At 42.1% G+C, this 20,658-nt stretch overlaps 1 protein-coding gene across 3 annotated transcripts in view; it reads right to left on the bottom strand.

The window, feature by feature from the left end:
• LOC122082032 overlaps nucleotides 1-2,046 on the bottom strand; it is a 122,698-nt gene extending 120,652 nt beyond the window's left edge. For all 3 annotated transcript variants that reach the window (XM_042649536.1, XM_042649534.1, XM_042649533.1), the window contains exon 1: nucleotides 1,756-2,046. In XM_042649536.1, the coding sequence (XP_042505470.1) occupies nucleotides 1,756-1,880 (125 nt within the window). In that variant the 5' untranslated portion in view covers nucleotides 1,881-2,046. The remainder of the gene's footprint in view (nucleotides 1-1,755) is intronic.
• Nucleotides 2,047-20,658: the final 18,612 nt, after the last annotated feature.

Here is a 20,658-nt window from a genome sequence, read left to right on the forward strand (position 1 = left end):
ACAAGAAGAAGCAGGGAAGAAGGGAAGAAGGGGGAATGACCAAAGGCTTCACCACCAAGGCCTGGAGCTCCATTGAAGAAGACACAACACTTTCTTTGCCAAAACCGTGGGCTACTGTAGACCTGTCTTTATTATAATAATCAGTGGAAATACAAGAATAGAAGCTCCCTCTTGCGTGGGGAGTAGCTTGGCTACCAAGCAAAACAAACAAAAAAAAAAAAAAGGAAACTATTACATGGGAAATATTTGGAAAGCGCAAGTACATGAAAATGGAAACTCCTAATCAACTTAACTTACTAACTAAATAGCTAAAAAAAAATGGCATACCCAGTGCACGAGGCTCCCGCCACTGTGGGGTCTAGGGAGGGTCATAAAGTATGCAGCCTTACCCCCAGTTGCACCAAGGTCACAATGGAGCAACCTAACAGTTGCACCAAGGTAAATAAATAGAAAACTTTAAAAATATCTCAGAAGCATCTCCTCTATCCGACGCCACCTTTCCTCTAGGGGCCCACAAATCTGTCAAAAGATCTAATTAACTGCTGCTGCCTGATGGCTACATGGACAGAACTTAGGCTTGAGTTATAACTTCAATAGATGGACCTGATATGGGCTTAAGTTACGTAACACACATGACCCAAACAGACTGAAAATAAAAATAAAAAACTTAAGGAGTGGGGCTGTTTAAAGGCTGTTAAAGCAGTTGTGGGCTATTTGGTTTGGGTCCTTCTCTAATGTAGTTGATATTGCACTGCATCAGTAGCCCTTCCCACCAGAACATTCAATTCCAATCATTGTTCCATTAGTAATTAAATTTCTTCTTTTATCTTTCAGTTCTGAATTTTCTCATCCAATATTATTTATGGGTCATTATCTTCTTTTTGGGAAGATACTTTTAGTAGATCAGATATTGAAAATTCAAATCCCAGAGTTTTTTTCTGGATCGCCATTACAAGCCCTCACCACTGGTTCAGTTAATAGCTAGCTGATGTTGGACAACCACAGGGCAAACCTAAATTGAAGTTGGAACCAAAACCAATTCTCTTTCTCAAAAGATCAACAAAACACCCTTCAACACGGTTTCAAATCTAACAGACAAAAAATCCCAGGGGTGTTCAGTCTCGCCCGAAAATGCATTCACTTGAATAGATTAGCAGTGCTTAATAGAGAAGAATGAATCTATCTTCAAATTCACAGACAAATAGAAGAATTTAGTCACTTGAACATTGTGTCTTCAACTCTTCAAACTCTTCTCCGTAAAATTGTATACCTTAGTCCTCCTACCGACTCCTACATATGATTTGTATTTATAAGATGATTTCCAGAGTGGTTTCCCATCCAAAAGTCAAAGCATTGGTAAGACATTTGTTCTCTAAAGATAAATAAATAAAGTGAATGTGAATACTCATTTCCCTCAGTTTTCATCTTCTACTCGTGCTCTATTCATTCCTCTAAAAAAGAAGAATGTTCTCAATATCACCTACAATAATACAGCAGTAACAGCCACAATAAAGCGATTAACAAAACACGAGCACCTCAGCAATCAAGTCCTCCAAAGTTCAAAATTTTTTAAATTATCAACTGAAAGGGATCAAATCCGGCATTGCATTCGGTGAATGCATTGCATCAAAATCAAAGAGATTGATCATAAAGCATAATCTTCTTCTTCTTCGTCATTTAGAAAAAAGAGAAAAAAAAAGGACAAAATCGAATTAAACAGGAAATTGACCAAGTCAACTAAAAATCGGGACAAACCATTCTTCTTTGGCCTTAAGAAGATGACGTTGCTTGGACGGATCCAAACCAGAGGCCTCATCTTCCTCTTGGATGTCTCTCCAACGATCCAACAGCTCTCTTCTGGTAGCCATCTTCTTCTCCATTGAAAACCTTCTGAGAAAATTAGGGTTTTCTCAAACCATTCAGTGAAGTTGTGAATGAAACATGGGAACTCTAAGCACGACAGATTACAATAATTCATAGAATGAACACAGAGGCATTAACGGAGACTAAGCATGGAAGGTTGCAATAACTCATAGAAAGAACACAGGCCGCATTAACCGAGAAATTGTAGTGACGGAGCAGCCCACTTTATCGTCACTAGTCATTGACGGATTTGCCCCTCAGAGCCATGATATTTATGGCGCTACCTACGAAGCAAACCCTCCCAAGTGGCGGGAAAATAAAAAGGATTTTTTTGACAAAAGATGTATTTCAAACTCGGAGAACTTTTTAATTCACTTGATCCCACTCTTCTCCATAGAGCTTAGGGACCAGATAGTAATCTCACGGCTAGGAGGATCTGGACACACGTCTCGAAGCCATCCCAGCTATAAGATCACTCTATGGTCCATGAGTTCTATGGAGAAGAATCTTTTCCTAATTCACTTTTTCAAAGGAGATAGTTTTCCTTCGACGCATGGCGAAGGAAGTGTTCACTCATTTTTTTTAACAACCTTTAGATAAGTATCATTAAATCAAGGGCATTGAATATGATCATATGGATCAAATCATAAAATATACCTTCATCCAAACATTAGTAGAGGGCATTTATCAATAAATATAAATAAAAACAATAGTAGAGGGTATGTGTAAATATACATGTGTTGCAGCATGAAATCGTCTTAGGGGGGGTCTCTGCATCCTGCATAGAAAAGCATGCACAAGAGAGTGATGTCGGTAGGGGTGTCAACCGGTTGACCTAGGCCGGTCTCGGTCGGGCTTTACCACTTGAAAGCCTTGCACCGTGAACGCCCATTTAAGTAAACGGGCCTAGCTTTGGGGCATAGTACGGTTTATAATCGGGCCAATCGGTGTCGGGCTTTAATTGGGCTTCCTTAATCGGTCCTTAACCAGGCTACAAACTTTTTTAAGTTTAAACGGGCTTTAAATGTGTCTACCCTAAAATTCTTTTCTTAAGTGGGTTGAAGGCCCATAAATATGTGATGCAAATCTTTAGTAAATAAGAGAAATGATAAGAGACGTGTCGGGCTTATCCGGTGGGTCATAAATGTGTCGGGCTCGATCGGACCTATTGGTGCGGGCTTAGAATTGACACCCCTAGTAGAGGGCATTTATCAACAAATAAAAATAAAAATAATAGTATGGTAGTATGGGTTAAGTGAGGTAGCTTGTGATCTAGCAATATGGTAGTATGGGTAATGAGGTAGCGTCCCGAAGCCCTCGCATGAAGCAGTAGCTACTTGCAAGGCTTGCAAACCAGCTTAGACATTAGGCATGAGAATCGGCCAATGCATTCACTCACATCCGTTGATTGCAGTGCGCCATACACCAAGCTTGTTTCAGAGCGGATATCATGAGTGGAAAGGAAGAGTTGTACCGACAAGCAGTTACGATAGCAGTCCTCTTTGTCTTACATGACTTCATTGGCTTCGCTAGGTTGGTGGCAAAGCAACCTATAGTTTTCTTCGCTGGCTTCTACCTTCCCGAGTTGTCCCTATGATCCAGGGCATTTTCTGAAAGCTCCTCTATATAATGCCATTTCGATTGGCATTTTTCTTCGTGCGCCATTTGGAATGGCATCAAACTTACCAAGACGCAGATCTGTGCTCTCTTTTGCCCTGTGACCTATTCTGGGTTCTTTGGTGATGCTGCTTTAGTTTTGTTGCTTTGCAGTCCTTGTTCGAAATCATCATGGTTTTCCACCCCTACTATGTGTGTCGAGCTGATCCGGTGGGGAACTCTCCGATGCCTAAGTCAGATCTCTTTGCTTACAAATGATTCCAATAAGAATGAAAAAAGACCGGTCTCCTGAAAAGAGGTTTACCTGAGTATTTATAGATGAAGATAGCGGTCATGGGCCAAGAGTCTCACTTTGGTAGATTCCTAATGTTGGTAGGAGTTTGAATATATCAGGAGTTGTAACGAGAAAGTGAATATGGAGGATATCCAAGCTATGGAAACTCCATGTATACGCCATATCTCGGAGGATATGGTGAGATATCCTTCCTTCTAGGGAAGATTCAAAATTTTGTCAAAAGCCCTTCTGGATGAGGATTAGTTCATATCTTGTAATCCACATGCTAGACTTGGTAAGTCCTTTTAGACATATCTTGGCGAGGAAAATCATTGGAGTCTCAGGCCGAACGACCTAAGTTGTGTGGTCTAATTGTCTAGCTACTTACTATGAGCGATAGGTTGTATGTGCTGCTTTCTGTTCAGCTGGAGCATACTTTAGCCCTGGTGTTCGGTCAAAGAACTAGTGTAGTTGGGCTCATTCAGTGGTTCAGATCACCATATGGCAGGACATCCATGCAATGTCCTCACAACACTAGCGTTTTCTTAGCCATTTGGCTGTCAAAGTCCCTTTGGGTGTTTAGCTAGATAGATGACCATGTAAGGCTTAGGTCGTTTGGCTGGCCTCATATGTTCTGGGCCTACTGCTCGCTCGGTTCATTTGGTGCGACCTTGCACTTGCATGTTTTTTCCATAACAGATTGCCCCCTGATGCGGTAAAAATTGACCGGATGATCTTCCCTGCAGTTCCTGGTGCTTTAGCTGACCTACACAGAAGAGATGATAGGGGAGAGCCGGGCTGACCCGATAGGGGACTCTCCGATGCCTAAGTCAGATCTTTCCACAGCAGATGCTCAAGAGAGCTTTTCTAGTAATAGAAGTGATTGATCCCTCATGATGGAGGCTTACCTTAATATTTATAGGCTGCTGATGGAGAGACAAGGAAGGGCATTTGTGGAGAGTCTTGTTTAGGCGTAGAGTCCTTGAGGGGAGTGGCACTGTGATTCTGGGAATATTCTGGGTTCCAGGGCATATTCTGGTACTATTCCCTATTGATCTTGGAGGTGCAAGTTGTGAGAGGGGTGGATGCCTCTGATGATGTGTAGTGGATAGAGTCCCAGCCTCGTGACCAGGGATCACGTCCCTTTAATGTAGGAGTGGATGTATGCACTTTTGTAGGTGCCTTACTTGACTGTGCCGAACCGAGGTGATACGTCAGCCGAACCAAGGTGACTTGTTGGCATGAGAAGGGGCCGAGGTGGCTGCTTGGCATGAGGAGAGACCGAGGTGGCTGCTCGACACGAGGGAGGCCAAGGTGGTTGCTCAACATGAGGAGAGGTCGAGGTGGCTGCTTGGCACAAGGAGAGGCCAAGGAGGAAGGTCAGCCTGAGGAGAGATCGAGGTGAAAGGTCAATCTTCTGTTCAGGTTTGCATACACGTTTCAGTCGTGCTGAGGAAGGGGACATATTTTTCCTCATCACCAGCCCCCCACTCTAGCAGTTTGGATCGATCTGCTAGAGCATTTAATTAGATCTCGACTTTTGTACAATGTGCACTGTCTATTCAGTGTGAAATGCACTGCTTCACTTTCTCAGTCGAGGCTGCTCAACGGTTCAAGGACGTGGCTATCGGTTGTTCAAAGGTGGAGGAGGAGGCAAAGCGCCTTCATAGTGAGCTGCAAAAGATCACAGGCCAACTGGAGGTTGAGAAGAAAATAGCCCAATTTGAGGAGGTCCGCACCAATGATGTCGAGTTGATAACTGGAGAGCTGGAATAGGAGGTTGCTAAGCAGCTCAATGCCAACAGCAACTTGATGAAGGAGAATGATGCTCTCTAGAATGAGTTGTCCGAGACTCAGGGAGCTCGTAAGAAGGAGGAGGAGCTCGGAGCTAGGGTTGGCCAACTGGAAAGGCCACACTGGGCTGAGCTGGAGGCCAATGAGGTGGCTGAACCCCTAGGCCTGTTAGAAGTGGTTGGTTGACGTTAACATTGCTTCATTTCAGGTTGGCTCGAACGATGCCATCCGGTTCATCTTGAGTAAGATGCTAGGCTACAATCTGACAGACTATAAGTAGCGCGTTCCTACCCCTGCTACTTTAGTGCAGCTCGACGGCATGATCGACGTTGGTGAAGAGGTGACACGACTCGAAGGATAGCCAAGTGAAGAGCTAGGCCCATGGATTAGCCCCCGAGATTAGCCTTGTATATATATATTTTTTATGTAGATGTCTCCTTTGGGAGCGATGTACTTTGAGGGCTTTTTTCCCCTCCTTCATTAATGGAAAATACTTTTTCTTCACTCATTATGTCTCTTCAGTTCCTGTAATGTAGTTCCATTATTCAATTGAGTTTGATTTGGTCTTGTGTGCCTTAGTATTACGAAGCATCATGCCTAGACCTGGACCGTGGCAGATGTATGCCCAATAGAGATTTGGAATTGATGGTGTCGAGCTGAAGTTAGTTCATGCCTTAGGTGTTGAGGCCTTGAGTTGCCAAACTAGGGTACGATCTTGGTGGTGCCAAGCTTGAGCTCGGTCTTAGGTGCTACTGAGTTGGAGCTCGTCTTTATTGTTAGGGATATGTCCACACTCCTATAGTTGGTTTTGATGATAACAAACATATGAAGGTATGTCACAATTTTCCTTTAAGTATTGTTTTGTAGAGACTTCATATCAAAGATCGAATTTGGTGAATGAAACGAAGAAATGAAGATTGCAGTCATCAAATGAAGAGTATCAACAAGTTGGCATCAATGCTTGAAGAAGATATCATAAGAATTTAAGCTTCAAGATGTCAAGACATGAAGCTTAAAGACATGGAATTGCAAACAAGAAGAAAAGAAGATAAAGTGCCAAAGAGTGGAAGGTTCAAGTGAAGAAGAAGACCACTAGGATAGATTAGTCACTTTTAATGTAATTTGTAATTTTCACATACATATATGCACTCACCTCATGCATGTGCATTGCATCATACTAGAATGACCATAGAGCATACCTTGACCAAGTATGAAAAGTCTCTAAGTGGTGAGGAACATATTAGGAAAAACGTGTTCTAGTGAAATTCTGTGAAAATCACATTAACCTGACTCAAGGGTATTTTAGGTAATCTTAGAATCAGTATCAGGAGATGAAACCTTCATATAAGTTGTAGAAAATCGAGTCACGATTGCAACGCTACTGATTTTAGGTCATTCCAAAATTGGATTGAAAAGTTATGGTAAAAATACTAATGACTGGTTAGTATGACATCATTCTGTCAAAACAGTCTGTCATGTTGGCGGTCGACCGGCTAGAAGCCCCGGTCGACCAAAACTGTCCGATACCATAGGCTGTCGACTGGCTGAAAGTCCCGGTCGACCGGTGACTGCTTGGAAGTTCCCCAACGGCTATATTTTGCCTCAACGGCTCTTGGCGGTTGATCGGCTACCGATGGCGGTCGACCGGTGGACCCAGAATATGACCGTTTGAGTGAGATTTACTACCTAAAATGCTCTCCTAAGCTCATCTATAAATACCTCTAATTCTACTCATTAATTAACAATAAATCCTAACTTTAGAGAAGCATTATTTGAGCATTAGAAGTGAGAATTGGTCTACACCATCTCTTGAGTTCAAGTTATTCATTTTACATTCAAGAGGAACTCAAGACCATCTACAAGTCTTCATCTACATCTTGGCATTTACATTACAAGCATAAAGAAGACTTCAAAAGGTGCATTCATTCTATCATCATTGCCTATTTCATTTGCACCACACCGGAGGTAATTCTCTTTTATTCCACTTCTCCATTTTCTATTTTACATTAAGTCTAGACTGTACTTAGGCTTGTGTAAGGACTCTCTCATCCTTAAAAGATTATAAGGATCCTCTTATCCTTAAAAGAGTATAAGGTGCCTCTCTACCTTAAAGGAGATTGTAAGGTGCATCTCTACATGCAAAGGAGATTGTAAAGGTGCCTCTCTGCCTGTAAAGGAGATTTGTAAGGATACTCTTATCCGTGAAAAAGATTGTAAAAGTTTTCTTCCCTACCTATCGTACTGAAAGGGAGAACTAGTGGAATACCTTACAGGAGGATTCTTGTAAGGAGTGGACTAGACTCAGATTGAGTCGAACCACTATAAATCTTGTGTTGTGTGATTGTGCCTATTTTATTTATTCTGCATCGTTTTTAACTTGCAATCACACTTGGGACCTATTTATCGAAAAGAGTTAAATTCCACTAGTATAACCTATTCACCCCCCTCTAGGTTATTTCAATTGGTATCAGAGCGGGAGCTCAATATATAAGACTAAGTTGTCTTAAAGTGAGTCAAAGATCATGATTACATTTAATCGACCACCTGAAGGAATGGATGCATCTAGGCCTCCATACTTCAATGGAGAAAAATTCTCCTTCTGGAAATTTAGATTTAAGAATTTTATTTGTGGATATAATCTTCTTGTTTGGAGAACTATAGAAAGAGGACCATATGTCATCACCAAAATTGTAAATGGAAAGACGGTGCCAAAGGATGAATCAGAATTGACAGCCGATGATCTAGTACTTCTTCAATACAATTTTAGGGCTCTCACCTACCTCCAATGTGCTTTAAATGAGGAAGAATTCAATAGAGTAAGTATGTGTGAAAATGCCAAAGAAATCTGGGACACACTTGTAGTAACACATGAAGGTACTACAGAGGTAAGAGAAAGAAAAGTAGATATGCTTATACAAGAATATGAATTATTTCAAATGCATGAATATGAAAATATTTCTGACATGTTTACTAGATTTACTAATATTGTAAATTCTTTGAAAGGACTTGGTAAGACTTACACCAACTTTGAGATGGCCAGAAAAATTCTTAGGTCACTACCTACCAAGTGGAAACCAAAGACGACTGCTATCAATGAAGCCCGAGACTTGAATGAGATAAGTCTATATGAATTAATGGGCTCACTTCTTATCCATGAAAAGGATCTCTATGAAGAATTCAAGAAAGCACATCCCAAATTCATTGCTTTCAAAGCATCCAAAGAATTGGATGAAGAAAGTGAAGAAGAAAATGATGAAGAAGTCTCATCGGATGAAGATGAAAGTGACTCCGATGAAGTCACAAACCTTGCCTTAATGGCCCATGGAGACAAAGAACAAGAGGTAAGTTCTCAATCTCATTATTTAAATACTTTAAATAATAAATCTAATGATAATGATCTTCAACAAGCTTTTGAAGCTTTATATGAAGAAAGTTTGAAACTTGAGACTGAAAAGTCTAATTTGGAAAATGAGGTTCTTTCTCTTAACAAGAGGATAGAATCCTTGACATCTAAAATGTATGAACTTGAGGAGGATAACTCAAAGTTAACTACCATATTTCATACATTTACTAAAGGTCAAAAGACTTTGGATACATTATTAGAATCCCAATGCAAAAGTCCTCAAAACAAAGAAGGACTTGGCTATGATGGTAGAACCTTACCTCAAGGGAAAGAAAAAGAAAATGTAGTTTCTCCAAAGAGAAGAAATCTCCATTATGACCAAAGGCAAGTTCCAAAAAGGAATAACATCCATTATGCGTATTATTACACTCCCTCCAAGAGGCATGATAGACCTCAAAGGAATTTCAAATCTCAAAGGGATTTTAGACCACATACTCCCTATTGGCCACAAACACATCAAAGGTCTTATCCACTTTATAGACCATATAAGACTCAAAGAGATTTTAAATTTTATAGGCCACCTGCACATTATGAAATATATGATTCACAAAGGGCATACACACCATTTAGACCTCACACACCCAAAAGGGTTTGGAAACCGAAGGGATATTTTGATTGTAACATGGATGGACCCATGAGATTATGGGGACCAATATATGCTTGATTCTATTGGCTTAAAGAGACAAAGTAAAAGATGGATGATGCATTGATGGTTGTTTTGGTATCATTAGAGAAGGGATGAAATATCCTACTCCAAAAGGTTCTCTGATAGATATATTTGCTGGAATATTTGAAACAGTAGAATGTTTGTCAAAATTGGCAATGGTTGGCATCATCAACCATCTTAGAATTTTTAATGATCTATCTTGCTTGAATGTATGTTAGTTTCATTGACATCTATTGCATATTCTTAGGGGGAGCTTCACCTTGATACTTGTTTTTTTTAATGCATTTTTACATGATGCATATGCTTAAGGGGAGCATGCTTTAGTCTTGACTACATGCTTATTTTTTTAAGCATACCCTTAGAAGGGGCTATTTTGCCCACACTCCTTATTAAGGTTACAATAGGAAAAAGACAATATAAAGATTTTTAATACCCCACTTTTTGCTGTTGACAAAGGGGGAGAAATTGTTAAATGATTCTCCAACTTATTGATAATTGATTATTTATTTTATTTGGGAATCATCTGTTTGTCATCATCAAAAAGGGGGAGATTGTTAGGGATATGCCCACACTCTTATAGTTGGTTTTGATGATAACAAACATATGAAGGTATGTCACAGTTTTTCTTTAAGTATTGTTTTGTAGAGACTTCATATCAAAGATCGAATTTGGTGAATGAAACGAAGAAATGAAAATTGAAGTCATCAAATGAAGAGTATCAACAAGTTGGCATCAATGCTTGAAGAAGATATCATAAGAATTTAAGCTTCAAGATATCAAGACATGAAGCTTAAAGACATGGAATTGCAAACAAGAAGAAAAGAAGATAAAGTGCCAAAGAGTGGAAGGTTCAAGTGAAGAAGAAGACCACTAGGATAGATTAGTCACTTTTAATGTAATTTGTAATTTTCACATACATATATGCACTCACCTCATGCATGTGCATTGCATCATACTAGAATGACCATAGAGCATACCTTGACCAAGTATGAAAAGTCTCTAAGTGGTGAGGAACATATTAGGAAAAACGTGTTCTAGTGAAATTCTATGAAAACCACATTAACCTGACTCAAGGGTATTTTAGGTAATCTTAGAATCAGTATCAGGAGATGAAACCTTCATATAAGTTGTAGAAAATCGAGTCACGATTGCAACACTATTGATTTTAGGTCATTCTGAGATTGGATCGAAAAGTTATGGTCAAAATACTAATGACTGGTCAGTATGACAGCATTCTGTCAAAACAGTCTGTCATGTTGGCGGTCGACCGGCTAGAAGCCCCGATCGACCGGAACTGTCCGAGACCATAGGCTGTCGATCGGCTGAAAGTCCCGGTCGACCGGTGACTGCCTAGAAGTGCCCCAACGGCTATATTTTGCCTCAACGGCTCTTGGCGGTCGATCGGCTACCGATGGCAGTTGACCGGTGGACCCAGAATATGACCGTTTGAGTGAGATTTACTACCTAAAATGCTCTCCTAAGCTCATCTATAAATACCTCTAATACTACTCATTAATTAACAATAAATCCCAACTTTAGAGAAGCATTATTTGAGCATTAGAAGTGAGAATTGGTCTACACCATCTCTTGAGTTCAAGTTATTCATTTTACATTCAAGAGGAACTCAAGACCATCTACAAGTCTTCATCTACATCTTGGTATTTACATTACAAGCATAAAGAAGACTTCAAAAGGTGCATTCATTCTATCATCATTGCCTATTTCATTTGCACCACACCGGAGGTAATTCTCTTTTATTCCACTTCTCCATTTTCTATTTTACATTAAGTCTAGACTGTACTTAGGCTTGTGTAAGGACTCTCTCATCCTTAAAAGATTATAAGGATCCTCTTATCCTTAAAAGAGTATAAGGTGCCTCTCTACCTTAAAGGAGATTGTAAGGTGCATCTCTACATGCAAAGAAGATTGTAAAGGTGCATCTCTGCCTGTAAAGGAGATTTGTAAGGATACTCTTATCCGTGAAAAAGATTGTAAAGGTTTTCTTCCCTACCTATCGTACTGAAAGGGAGAACTAGTGGAATACCTTACAGGAGGATTCTTGTAAGGAGTGGACTAGACTTAGATTGAGTCGAACCACTATAAATCTTGTGTTGTGTGATTGTGCCTATTTTATTTATTCTGCATCGTTTTTAACTTGCAATCACACTTGGGACCTATTTATCAAAAAGAGTTAAATTCCACTAGTATAACCTATTCACCCCCTCTAGGTTATTTCATTTATGCCTTAATTGTTAAGGTCTTTGAGTTACCAAACTAGGTCTGGTCTTGATAGTGCTGAGCTTGAGCTTGGTCTTAGATGTTGCTGAGCTGGAGCTCGGTCTTAGATGTTACCGAGCTGGAGCTCGGTTTTAAATGTTGCCGAGCTGGAGCTCGGTATTTATGCCTTAGTTGTTAAGGTCTTTGAGTTGCCAAACTAGGGTCTGGTCTTGATAGTGCCGAGCTTGAGCTTGGTCTTAGATGCTGCCGAGCTGGAGTTCGGTCTTTATGCCTTAGTTGTTAAGGTCTTTGAGTCCTTAGAAGAGCTAGATATTTGGGAGAAGCTTCATAGTATATTGGCGGCTAGGACTTCCTCTATGTTGGCGTATTGATTGCATCATCTTAATAGCTCAGGCATTGTTTCTGGCAAGTCAAGGGCCAAAGACTGGACCAGATCAGGGTGCATTACCCCATTGCACAGCATGCTATACGCCACTCCTTCCAGTAGGTTTTTTACCTCCAGTGTCGCCTTGGTGAATCGGGCAAGGAACTCTCTTATAGTCTCTCTTGCTCCCTGCCTCATGTTCATCATGTTTTGCTTAGTTTGCTTCTGCTTCATACTTGCTTGGAAACATGTGAGGAATGCTCTTGTCAGCTCTTTATAGCTACGGATGGACCGGGGCCACATGTTCGATATCCATACCAGCACTGCTCCTTTTAATAAGGCTACGAAGGCTCGAGAGAATGACGTCTTACCTACCATGAACCGTCAAGGCTGAGCTATAATACAGTAGATGATTATACGGATCTACGGTGTCGTCATATCCATTGAAGATGGGTATCATCAAATTTGAGGGTAGCTTGGCGTCTATCAGTTCGTCGGATAGTGCATTATGGGCTAGAGCTACAGTTATGTCGGTCGGGTGTCTTTGCCTCCGCATTCCTTCTACTAGCTCAATGAGGCACTGGATGCGGCTCTCTAGGTCATCCCTTCTCTCCCCAGCTTGGAGATCTGGGGATTGGCTTGCCCTTTCACCTCTTATGGGGCTTCTTCCTTGGCCTTGGTGACCACCAGGCCGATCCTGACCTTGCCGTGATGAGCCTCTGGTCGGCCTGATGGGTGAGTCCCGACCCCCATGGGGTTGATCTCGTCGAGCTATCCTCTAAGAGTTTTCACACTCTTCTCTGTGTGGACGTACGCCTCTAATGAGTCTTTGAGGCCACAGCTGGCATCTTCCTACCCGGGGTGGGGATCTATGGACATCATGTGTCTCTAGGCTCCGGTGACACGTGGAACGATGAGCTCTCCCATTCTGGGCAGGAACGGGACCTTGCTTGCACCCCTCGGTAGGAGAGCGGGGTGGTACCGAGTGAACAGTGCGTAATGTTCTGGCCGACCCCCTCCTTGCTGTTGATTGAGGGGTGACACTGTTGTTAGGAGATTCCTCGTTGAGTTGTCTGCCCGGAATAGGCCTAGGCGGCTAAGCTGAACTAGTCCATGGTGCTTGAAGTGCCAAGCTGAACTGACGTATGAAGTTCCACACCAGTGTGTTTATCGCTAACACCTATAGCTGCAGGCTCTGCATTTGGTCTTTCATGTTTGGGTGAGTTACCCGGGATGATGGGACATGGCGAGATAGCTGAGGGTTTTGCTCGCGCTGATCCCCCTCTCCCTGGGTAACTTGGGCATCAGGCCTGGTTTGTTAGGATCCTCGTGGAGGGGTCTCTGCTGGGACATTCTCCTGCTCTGCCATTGGTATTGAATGGAGACGTCCAAGTGGTAACTCGCGGGTGGATCTTACTCATGTTGTCGTAGAAGAAACGACCTTCTAACTCCTTAATTGCATTAGTCCAAGGTGACTTTTTGTAACTAATTCCCATAGGGGCGCCAATCTGATTCAGTAAAAATTGACCAGATGATCTTCCCTATAGTTCTTGGTGCTTTAGCCGACTTGCACAGAAGAGATGACAGGGGAGAGCGGGGCTGACTCGACAGGGGACTCTCCGATGCCTAAGTCAGATCTTTCCACAGTAGATGCTCAAGAGAGCTTTTCCAGTAAAAGAAATGATTGATCCCTCATGATGGAGGCTTATCTTGGTATTTATAGGCTGCTGATGGAGAGAGAAGGAAGGGCGTTTGTGGAGAGTCCTGTTTAGGCGTAGAGTCCTTGAGGGGAGTGGCACTGTGATTCTGGGAATATTCTGGGTTCCAGGGCATATTTTGGGAATATTCCCCATTGATCTCGAAGGTGCAAGTCATGAGAGGGGTGGACGCCTCTGATGACGTGTAGTGGATAGAGTCCTACCCCCGTGATCAGGGATCACGTCCCTTGAATGTAGGAGTGGATGTGTGCACTCCTAGCCGAGGTGACTGGTTGGCATAAGAAGGGGCCGAGGTGGCTGCTCAGTATGAGGAGAGGACGAGGTGGCTACTCGGCACGAGGGAGGCCGAGGTGGCTGCTTGACACGAGAAGAGGTCGAGGTGGCTGCTCGGCATGAGGAGAGGCCGAGGTGGTTGCTCGACATGAGGGAGGCTGAGGTGGCTGCTCGACACGAGGAGAGGCCGAGGTGGCTGCTTGGCACAAGGAGAGGCCGAGGAGGAAGGTCGGCTTGAGGAGAGATCGAGGTGGTAGGTTAGTCTTCTGTTCAGGTTTGCATACACGTTTTAGCCATGCTAAGGAAGGGGACATATTTTGCCTCATCACCCCCCCACTCCTGCTAAGCTATTTGTAGCTGGTGGGAGTATTTGGGTAATCTAGCAGTTAGGGACTTGGCTCTCTTTTTATCATGGTCAAGCGTGTTATACCTGAGCCCTAAATGACCTGTGAATTATTGTAGATGAACCACAAAAGGATACCAGTGCCAGTGATTATTGGGTGGCAGCAGTTTTCTGCCGAAGGGGGAAGAATGATCCCACATGTCAGTGCTACTCATATATTAAGAATTTCAAGGCTTTCAAGTCACCAAAGAAGTCAATGTAAGTCTTTTGCCTTTAAGAGGATTCACCAAAACTTAGGTAATGAATTACACTAAGGTCGGGTCCACACCCTTGTATAGGTCTTTGAAACCCCAAGCCCAACAATGTAAAGTTGTCCCAACTATGTGGGGCATAATTGACCCACACCGGTAGGAGTATTGTGACAAAATAGGTTATTTGGTCATAGGACCCGAACCCACGCACTCATGCACCTCAGACCACCTCCAATGGATGGTACAACTTACAAATTGGTGGATTAAATGGTTAGATCACCCCAAGGTGGGTCCATTGGTGTCAATTGGGGAATTAACCCAATAATAGGATAAAACCTATTTATTTCCCAAACAGGGCTCAGTGAACTTAATTTATCATATAAAGAGTTATAAGCAAAACCCATTTATTTCTCAAACAAGCCTTAGTAAACTTAAGTTACCATATAAAGAGTTATTAGTAAAATTCATTATTTCCCCAAATAAGAATTAGTAAAATTAAGTTTCTATAAAAGGAGCTATTATCTCATTTGTTTCACAATTTCTAAATACGAGAGAAGCAGAGAAGGGAAAAAGAAGAAGGAGAAAAGAAGGAAGGCAGCAAGGGAGAAGAAGGACCTTGGAGCGAGGGAGGAGATCATTTCCACACACCTACACATTAAGGTGAGTTAAACCCTCTCCCCCTACCTCTATCATATACTTGCTCTCTCTCTCTCTCTCTCTCTCTCTCTCTCTCTCTCATACCCCATTCTCCACCCAAGATAATTGGGAACCCTAACCGAAATATCCATCTCATACCTACTTGAATTACAACTAAAGTGGGTATTTTATGTAGGAGCCCTAATCTAGCTAATTGAACCACTCACCTTTGAGTGTGGAGACCCAATATAAAAAAAGCCCCAAATTACAACCCTAGATTTAGCTATTTGAACCTTAGATTTGAGAAATTGACTAAATCCTCTATGATCTACCATCCTAACTCAACTACAGGTTGGGGAATCAGTGAATGAGTCCTAGACTAAGGGATTTAGGTGGTCATATTTGGGTTTAGGGACCTAAGCCATGTGTAGACACCCAATTTTGTCACCCATCTCGAAAGTGATGACACTAATGGAACGATCAAGGCTTGTGCTTTACATTGGAAGGGAATCTAGGTCTTTTGTGATGATCCAGATACTAGCAGCAACTCAAGACCCCACAGGCAACCCAAAACCCTACTCCAACCCTAAACCCAGCAGTGGCCTAAACCAGCTCAAAACCCTAGTGCAGCCCAAAACTCTAATCCAGCCCAAACCCTAACCTGACCCAAGGCCAATTTCAAACCTGACCTTATGGCACATAATACCAATGTGTTATATATTGATGAATTGATTCTAAACACTCTCTGATGGTATGGGAACAACATGAATAAGGATTGTCGAAAATACCCCAGTTCGTAAAAGGACAAAAGACCACTTTGCTATTCTTATTTCTACGAGCAGAAAATGACCTTGAAACCAACACTATTGGATAATGCTCGGAAAGACAATTCCGACGATATATCGCATGCAAAAATCGGACCATGGGATCTCTCAAAATTGAAAACGGAAGTCAAAATGTAGATCGATCAGAATATTATGCCCTAGATTCTTCCCACATTGGCGGGCCCACTAAATTTCTGGTGGACCCACAAATTTTTCTTGCCAAAGGTGGTAAAAAAGTGGATTTTTCACTGAAAATTGATTTTTTAGGAAAGAATATCATCCGGGTTTGTGCAAAATTAACATTTTTGGATAAAGTATCTGTCAATTTTTTTTACCACTTTTGGTAGGCCTGCCAAAGTGAGTATGGACACCTATAAATAGTGTCCCTTTTTCACTAAAGGAGGGGGTGATACGTATGAAAAAAAGAGAGAAAAAGAATGAAGGAGAGAAGAAGAAAAGAGATATGGAAGAAGAATGCAGAGAGAAGAGTAAAAGGTGGAGAAATTCCTCCATTTTTAGTCCTCGAGAAGCATGCCAAAATTTTGATATATCACCAAAGGCCTAGATTCTCCAAAGAAGAGAAGCAAGCAGCTAAGGTCATTCCCACCTAAATCGGGAGTCTATACCAAAGTCACCAATGCATCAACCGAGGTCCACCGCTCTTGACCCTAAACAGGGGTCAAGGACATGCATAGTTTCTTAATAGAGTAGGCATAATGTAGACATTTATTCAATACAGTGCCTGTATAATGTTGTACATTAAATATCTACACATACATGTGGGCTAGGTTAGATAAGGGGAACATTTGAATTTATGCATCTAATAGGAAGACTATTTCAGTCGGGTGAAATGGATGCTTAACACCTTTCTAACTTCATAACCTTACTCTTATCCTAATCTCTGGACTAGATGTTACACCCGTGCCCTAACCCGATCTAATTTGAACTGTTGTGATAGGTCTCGGACCGAAAGTAGAAAGTACCATCGGGTACTGGCTCGGGCAGCTCATTGTAAAAGGGGGAGAGCTGACCCCACTTGCTCGTGTATTTCTTGCCAATCCAACTGTAGGGGATTTAAGCCTTCCGACCCCAGATGGTAGGTGACTCAACACCCTACACCCGAGTCCCAGCACACATCAAAATTATTGGAAGACCATGTACACAACCTAAGGCAACCACTTGTGCAAGGGCCAAGTGGAGACAACAGGCACTTAAGGCACAACACTGCCTTGACCACCGGAAACGGCTTGGGATGAATCCAGTGGCATATTTTTGGTGGCCATTTGGGCTGCTGGTTGGGTTTTAATGCCTGTGGACCCCACCACCCGCATTGGGGACAACCCCGAAAGACCCCGTGTACTCTCCCACACATTCCACGTGACTTATACTCCATATGAGTCTAAGGAGGTGGGCCAGCGTGTTCCGAATTACGGAATAACCTACTTGGATTGGACAAGGACCAACCAAACAGACCCTAGTCATATGACTTACTATAAATATAAGAGGTGAGTTCATTTCTCACCGCTCACTTGTCAAAAACATGGTAGAGAGAAAGAAGAGGAGAGAAAGGAAGGATAAGAAGAGGTAGAAGGGAGAATAACTCACCTGGGCTCCCGACTACCCACTTAGTTACCGGAATCCTTGCCAGAGGTAAGTGTCACTTCCCCTACTACATTCTCTCTCTTTATTTTAACCTAGGACAATTGAGCATGAGGCTAGCCTTGACCCTGGCACCACTTGGAGCTCGTGGAATGTTCATTTCACCTCTACGGTGTGATTGACAAAGCTCAAACCAAGCGGGATGAGCTCCGGCAACGCTTGTGACGAAATGACCATATAGGGTTTTGATCTTCTGATCGTCGTATCTCCCAAATGGCCTGATGAAATTGGGATTTATTTAGCTTAAAATGAAGGTAGGAACACCCTCTATAAACTCCATGGAATAAACCCCGACGATCAGGCCCAAGCCAATAAGCCCCAAATTCATGGGTTTATTTATGGGAATCCACCGGAAGCATCCACCGAAAATAACCAGGGCAGTTTTCGGTGGATTATGGACCCTTAAGAGCCCCCTGTTTGGTCCACCAAAAACAAGATTGATATTTTCGGTGGCATATTTCCGGTGACCTACCCAATTTTGTCAAAATTGACAGTGTTTGTACTTCTTAGAGCAGCCCTTGTGGGGTCCCCCTCCAGTGTTTGCGACTCGTGTTAACACTCGATTACTCATGTACCTAGGATAGAGACATGCACATACAATGAGATCGATCGTGAATTGACACCCGATTGACATACTCGGAACTGGATCCAACCAAGAGCAACCGAGGTGAGGGATGACTGACTTTCGTTTCCAGAGTGTTTCATACTTTTAGAATTGTTTACATGTGTTAGAATTATTAATGTTGGTAAATTGGCGCATGTATATGAGAATTGTATAACATGTTATATTATGTTGAAATGTGTTATGTTATGGAAATGGGAATATGGATATGTGATGTATGTTGTAGCGGGATCCAGTGTGGCCAAGGTGGTTCTGGTACCATGATCGCCGTGTGGATGTTGCATTTATGCATTGATTATGTGCATTAGATTAGATGTAGTCACGGATTACACTTTGTGGCCGATGGTGATTCCCGTATTGTGTACTTTGGGACTGCAATTGGAAATGGATACACTTCATGGCCGATGGTAATTCTGGTATTGCGTGGTCCATACTTAACTGCTTGTATGCTAGAATAGGTATATAGTTGTGGATTACACTTTGTAGCCGATGGTAATTCCAGTAACGTGTACCTCAGGACTATACATGGAAATGGACCTGCTTTGTAGTCGATGGTGATTCCGGTGTCGCGTGGTCCAGACTAATTGTATTCATTATGCAAGGCATGTAGGAAATTTGTGATTAGGTTACGCTCCCCATGCTACGTCCTCTTGCCAATAGGGGGTAAGGTGTTAGATAACCTAATGTTGGTATGTTCGACAAACCTTTTCGGAATGCCACACCTGTGGTACGATGTGATTGTTATTGGAAGCGGGAACTAGTCCGGCGTGGCCAATTGTAATTCTGATACTGTGATTTCCAGGAGGGAATTATCAGGGGTTTGCTGGGTGATCGATGGTCGCATTCTGGGACCGGCGAGCTCCTAATCATGACTAGGGTTTGTATCTCTGGGTGATCGATGTGCAAATGCTGGGACCAGGGATACAACCTAATGTGTCGTAATAGCATTTACCAGACTTAGTTGTATTGTTAGGTGGTTTAATAATCAAATGGATTGCATCATTCGCATCATGGACTATGTGGTTAATTCCTGTATCCATGTCATCATGAATTATTGTATATATGATTGTTTGTGCTTGATTGTGCATGAACCCGATCCCTCACTAAACAAGTTGGAAGCTCGCCCCACATATATGCTACTTTTTAAATGATGATGTAGGTACAGTAGTGCCGTTGGGTGGTGACTCAGTCTCTTTAGGACCTTACTATGGGGTAAGTGACTGGTGGATGCTAGAAGCCAAAGATTATGATCATGACTGTGCCTGTCACCACTGTGCATACGCGGCACCTTGAGATGCTCGACGTATCTTTGATCCTTTGATACCGAACTGTGTATGTGTATTCTTTTGGGCTTAATACTTATAAGTCATGGATGATTGTAAATGAATAAATTGGTTACATATATATAATTTTATTGGATGGTTCCCCATTTCAATTGTGATTCTGCTATTATACTCTGATTCTGGTGCTACTGGTTTGGTTCATATTGTGAGATTGTGAATGTTAAGGTACTACTATCTGAGTTCCTGGTAGGTTGGTAAGACAAGTAAGCTTCTTACTCACACCACAAGTACTCCTAATGGTAAGTTGGGATTACTTGAATTGGGATGTGACACCAGACCGAGTCAATTTTGGATCCATTCCTTCGAAATGGGCCCACATCCCGGGTCCTAGGCCCTAACCTTAGGTGGCACCGAAATTATTATGATTCCCAATCCTCGTATTGGCCATAAGTTTATTATTGAGAAAGATCACCCAACAAAGAGGGAAATAAGTCATTCACGAAATAGGCCTTGACGTATCATCCCAAGCAGTGATACGACGACGCAGGGCCCTTGGATGTGCCGCTACCCCCACACCACGGAACCCCCAAACTGAATTTCACAAATTGGGTAACCTAAACCCTAAATTGGGAAAATTATGACCTACCACCTTAATTCAACTATAAATTTGGAGAATTGATGTAAGATACCTAGACTAGAGGAATGAGGTGACTATAATTGGGTTTAGAGACCCAATGTATGCAAACCCTGACCAATTTTTCCCAAATTGAGTAACCCAAAATCCTAAATTAGGGAAAATGACCAAAACTCTAAAATCTATGTAACCTAT

This window comes from Macadamia integrifolia, chromosome 6 (assembly GCF_013358625.1).
Source record: "Macadamia integrifolia cultivar HAES 741 chromosome 6, SCU_Mint_v3, whole genome shotgun sequence".
In the NCBI taxonomy this organism is placed as follows: Eukaryota; Viridiplantae; Streptophyta; class Magnoliopsida; order Proteales; family Proteaceae; genus Macadamia; species Macadamia integrifolia.